The sequence below is a fragment of the Buceros rhinoceros genome, unplaced genomic scaffold (genome assembly GCF_000710305.1).
Source record: "Buceros rhinoceros silvestris isolate BGI_N320 unplaced genomic scaffold, ASM71030v1 scaffold9031, whole genome shotgun sequence".
NCBI lineage: Eukaryota > Metazoa > Chordata > Aves > Bucerotiformes > Bucerotidae > Buceros > Buceros rhinoceros.
Genome location: NW_010393642.1, coordinates 1 through 5,028, shown reverse-complemented (window position 1 = coordinate 5,028; position 5,028 = coordinate 1). Strand labels below are relative to the sequence as shown.

The 5,028-nt window shown below is 34.7% G+C and overlaps 1 protein-coding gene across 1 annotated transcript in view; it reads right to left on the bottom strand.

Annotated features, from left to right (window-relative positions):
- Positions 1-3,633, bottom strand: part of LOC104501163 (diacylglycerol kinase beta-like) — a gene marked incomplete at both ends in the record, with an annotated part of 32,746 nt that extends 29,113 nt beyond the window's left edge. Inside the window, 3 exons of the mRNA XM_010144925.1 lie at positions 488-604; positions 685-773; positions 3,516-3,633. Coding sequence (XP_010143227.1) covers positions 488-604; positions 685-773; positions 3,516-3,633 — 324 coding nt within the window. The remainder of the gene's footprint in view (positions 1-487; positions 605-684; positions 774-3,515) is intronic.
- Positions 3,634-5,028: the final 1,395 nt, after the last annotated feature.

The window sequence follows — 5,028 nt, the reverse complement described above, 5'->3', positions numbered from 1 at the left end:
TGCTGAGTAAGGAGCACAGAAAAGTTGGGTATATTAAACCTAGTGCACAGATTAGTATATTGTCAAGATGTCTCCGATACTATTACCAGACACTTGAACTCACTATCCTACCAACTGTCCTCAATTTCATTTGCCTGACAGTACACCATTATTTAGGATTTTGCCTTTGGGTCACAGTGACCTTGACTTTCCCCAGTAGTGAAAACTCTTTTATAATCTTTCTGCAATGTAGATTCTGCTCTTCAGAGTGACATATATTATTTCCATTTGTACATTCTCTTGAAGCACAGTACACCTTTAAGCATATTTGCTTGCAACAGTTGAGGACTCCAATGAACATTCTGCATATACTGTTTCTTAAACACACCCGTATCCATTCCTGATGACAAAATTGAATGAGACCTTTTGAATTATGGGGCTATAAAAAAAGACATGCAGATTTTTGTCTCTCTGACTTGGGCACAATGTTTTACTACAGTATACTCACTGTGATCTGACACCAAACACAGTGAAGTCCAGTCAAGCCTTGGTAACATTTGATAGTTTTGTGACACTTGTCACATTTTGTTGGACAATTTCCTTCTACCCAGAAATGGTGCATTACCTGCAAAAGAAAAGCATGGATTTATGTAGAGTCACTAAATTAACAGGTACACGGCAATTTTAACGCTACCCCAAACTTACATCAGTGTTCTTTTTGGACTTCACATATGTTTTGATGCAAGATGCAGGAGCTCTTGACACACAGCGTTCATGGACTGTATACTTGCAAACTGAAAAAAAGGAACACATTAATAGCTGTTGAGGCAATAGTGTTTCTGACTCCACTTTTATGAAACAAGTAACGTTACCAGCATGCCATCTCTATATAATCAATCCAATCAGGCAATGAAGACTCAAACTAGACTGCTTTTTCCATGGAATACAAAAGGCCAATTAGAACAGGAAATATTATGCAAGTGAGAAATGCAAGAATGCACTATCATTGCATAACAGGAAATGCTTAATTAAATCAGAGCTCACTAGTTTTTTCCACAATAATTCCCAAATGACAAAAATATTAAAGACAAAATGATGACTGCCAAATGGTTTGGTGTCATTTACTAGTAGAAAGAAATCTGTATTTTACAAACTATAGGCATGAGAGCAGCTGGCAAGCACAAAAATAAAAGCCAATGAATTTATGTTGTTCCTTCTATTGATTTATAAATCTTAAATGGCTGATTAGTCCGTTTTAGGATAGCAATTGTTTTCATGCATTCATATAATCATCCTAACTTTAACTCTTACTTTCCCAAATACCAACTCCTGAGCCGTTTTTTTTTTCCCTAATATCTCAACACCAGTTTTAGGTAACTACTATCGTTGACCAGGTCTGTAAAGATCACACCAGCTGCATTTGGAAAACAAATGCAGGGTACAAATGTCAGGGTGCAATGCAAAGCTCTCCTAACCTCAACTTTACAAGCGAGAATAGATGAGGAAATAATGCTACAGATTATACCTGCATTCAATTGAGTCAACTGTTAAAAACTGAGAATGAATTTCTCCCTGCATGGTATATGTCTCAGGCTTTTGACCTCGAGAGCAATTAAGCACAAAGTACTTCTAAACACCTTGCTTGCACCTATTACACAAACCCAGTGGGAGGCGCAGCCATTAATCAGACAAACTGCAGGGAGTAACATTGTTGATTGGACCATGGAGGGATGGTGAAGCCCCCTGCAGTTTCCTTTTTCTTTTTTTTTCTCCCATATAATCTAAAATGCAAATAATGAAATCTATAGCAATGCTTTGAAAATATATTGGAGAAGATGCTTAGTGAGGAAATAATGTAATAGTTTTGTAAGTAGATTCATGCCCCTTGGTGCATGAATAACTGAAAGGAGCATGTGGATGTTCTTCAGATACACCGGGACCACTGCTCTCACCAAATGCCAAGCAAAATAAGAAATTTTAAGACAGTACATTGCAGCAGAGAAAACTGCATCTCTTGTAAGGCTCGTCTTTTTGCAGCAGTTTACACTCTGTAACTTGTCTATGCATTTCTGATAACTACTGAAGATGATCTACATTATTTGCTGACTAGAATTTTCTGTTTCAAACATACATAGGTCTTCTATATTACCTCACAAGGATTAAGATTATATCAGTCTGACATAAAATAATATTAAAGAATGTAACACTTTAAAATCTAATGGTCATTACAGTATTTTTAAATATATATTCAAGTTACTGTCATCAGCATTTATTAATCTCAAGTTATGTAATTTCTATTTGTTTGAATTTTAATAAATGTATCTCTGTCATTCCAGAGTATTGTAAATGAAATTAAACAGTTTGAAAATGCATACATGGAGGATTTACATCTGAATTACATTTTAAAGATATCTGTGGCCCACAGAGGAAAGAAATGATCGATTCCAAAACCCTCATTCATTCAGACTAATCTCAAATTAAATCAATACAATCAGGCAGAAAGGTCCTGATCAGCTGTGATGGGCTATCTTTGGTACCAAAAAGGGAGAAAGTAAGTTACACCAAGAAACTGATTAATTTATCAAAAAGAACAATGAAAGGTGACTTGATACCATCATGAGAAGAATACAGTGGGTACTAAAGATCTCATTAATCTAATGGAGCAGGGCATAAAACGAACCAATCACTGGAACCATCTACCAGACATATTCAAATCAGAAAATAGGTCTTAAAAAAAAGAAAAGATTAATCATTGGAACACACTACAAAAGAAAGATAAGGATCATCCATCTCTTGAAACATTCAGAAATGAGGTATCTTTCAGCAAGATTTGGTTTCTCAAAATACAGGTTATCAGCTGGTCAAACACAGATTATTAGGAGATACGTAGATATAACTCAAGGAATTAAAATGTAGTATCTGCATTGAATAGTCTAGTGAAGGTCAACTTACATGCAATAGTTCTTCTGTGTTCTTTTACCTTAAAATCTATAATCAGTTAATATGTGAAAGGGTGGCAAGAGTAAGATTAATAACTACAAACCAAGTAAATATATGAAACTTTAGAAGTGTTACAGAAACTTGATTTCTGGGAAACTGGGATTTTGACTTTCACAATTAACAAAACAAGAATTCTGTGCAAATTTTGAATAAAGAGAAATGAGTCTTACATGCTAGTCAAGCTGACATCTATTAAAGAATATGAATAATTATTAACACAGAAGAGGAATAACAAAAATATAAGATTGAAACTCAAAGCATGAGACTCGTTAAGAGGAAAAAAAAAAAGGCAGTCTCCAAACAGAACTAACACTGAGAGCTATACTACTACAGAAAACTCCCTCAAAGAACAGCTTTGAAAGCCCAGAGTTAAAAATTAAACCTTGAGGTCTCAAGCATAGAAGACAAAGGGGGATACAACATCATGCTGGCAATGGTTTTGTACTGGGAAGCTACTAGTTCTTTGTTATGCAACAAGCGCAACATTTTTAGGAATAGACATGTATGCAGATGGACACTGAAATGATTATACTCACAAGAACAGCAAAGACCTTGCTTGCCTACTCCGATTAGCATGTTCAAACAAAGATTACAGTAGGCAGGCTTGTTAAAGTGTTTCAGCCTCCATACATGCTGCCCGTCATCTTTCACATTCTGCATAGGACATAAAAGAAACAGATTTCACTTAATAAAATAAACAATGAAATATATAAGTGCCAATAAAAATTGGAGATTGAGTCATGAACGTAAAAGACAAGCTGTTACTCCATTTAATACTCTGCACCAGATCACTGTATAATCATTCTAAATACACAGGCAATGATATAATAAAAAATTCTTCAGAAGCTCATGGACAACCATGTGTTTCAAAAACAACTCAAAGAAAACACCAGGCTGCTGTTACCAGTGCAACACAATGCTAGCAATAAATTTAGGCTAATACTAAATTATAACTAGTATTAAAAATACTAGAATTTGTTCTAGACTAATTCTAAGTAGTAAGGTGTTGCAGGTTAGAAGGCAAAATGACCCAAAACAAACAACAGAATGGATTTTTTAAAACTACAGATATATTCTTAATAACCACAGTAATATATATTGCCAGCTTTAATTTATGTTCACCTACCACCAATAGTCTATCAAAAAGCAAGTAGTTAGGGGTGAGGTTTACACCCTGAACCTCTTACCAGAAAACTGAATTCCTTACACTTTAGCCAATGTTTTTCAGTTACCTGAAAAAAATCTTGCATGAACAGGCTGATCAACTGATCAGCACTTATAACTTAGGGGCCCACTGTAACTTACGTGTACAACTAAAATGTTATGAAATCATTTACATTTATGGAAGCAAGCTTTCACTTGCACGATTCCCCTTTTCCTTCTTAATTGAGTCATTCTGAGGCCTAACTGTTATTAGCTTTTTAAAATGATGTGTACTTGGTACAGGTGTTTAATTAATTCTGAAAATTCCAAGTTTCTTGGCAAGTGTGGCCATCAGAGCTTTTATTCTTTGCCATCATCAGAGGTTTTGATTTTTAAAAAATTAGGTTAACCTAATGTAATATCATTTGATTTTTTTAAAACTTTATTTATTTTTTAGCAAATATAACATCTAATGGCAGTTAATGTCTATCAGCTGGAAATGGGCTGCAGTAGTTTGACTCTTGATTGTATATTACTGAAACTCTATGTCTTCTCGCTCATTTAATTACCAGAAACAACAACAAAAAAATCGTCACAGAGCTACTGGAAACCACTGGTTTTCAGAAGCCACATCAACAGCTGGTTCTCATCCACTTTCCAATTTCTCACATCAAAGCACTACTACAAATTTTCGTCATGTAGATACAATATTCCTGATCAGATCTTCAATAATACAATAGTTTTAACCAATAAGGACAGTCAATGCAAGTAAGCTGACATAAATTTAATGAAAAATTCATCTTTGTCCTATATTAGCATACGCTGCATGAGTTGTGTCCTCAAAAATCAGTATTGCTCTAAGAGTTAGCTGTCAACAAGTCAAAGATAATGAATACTTATTCATCG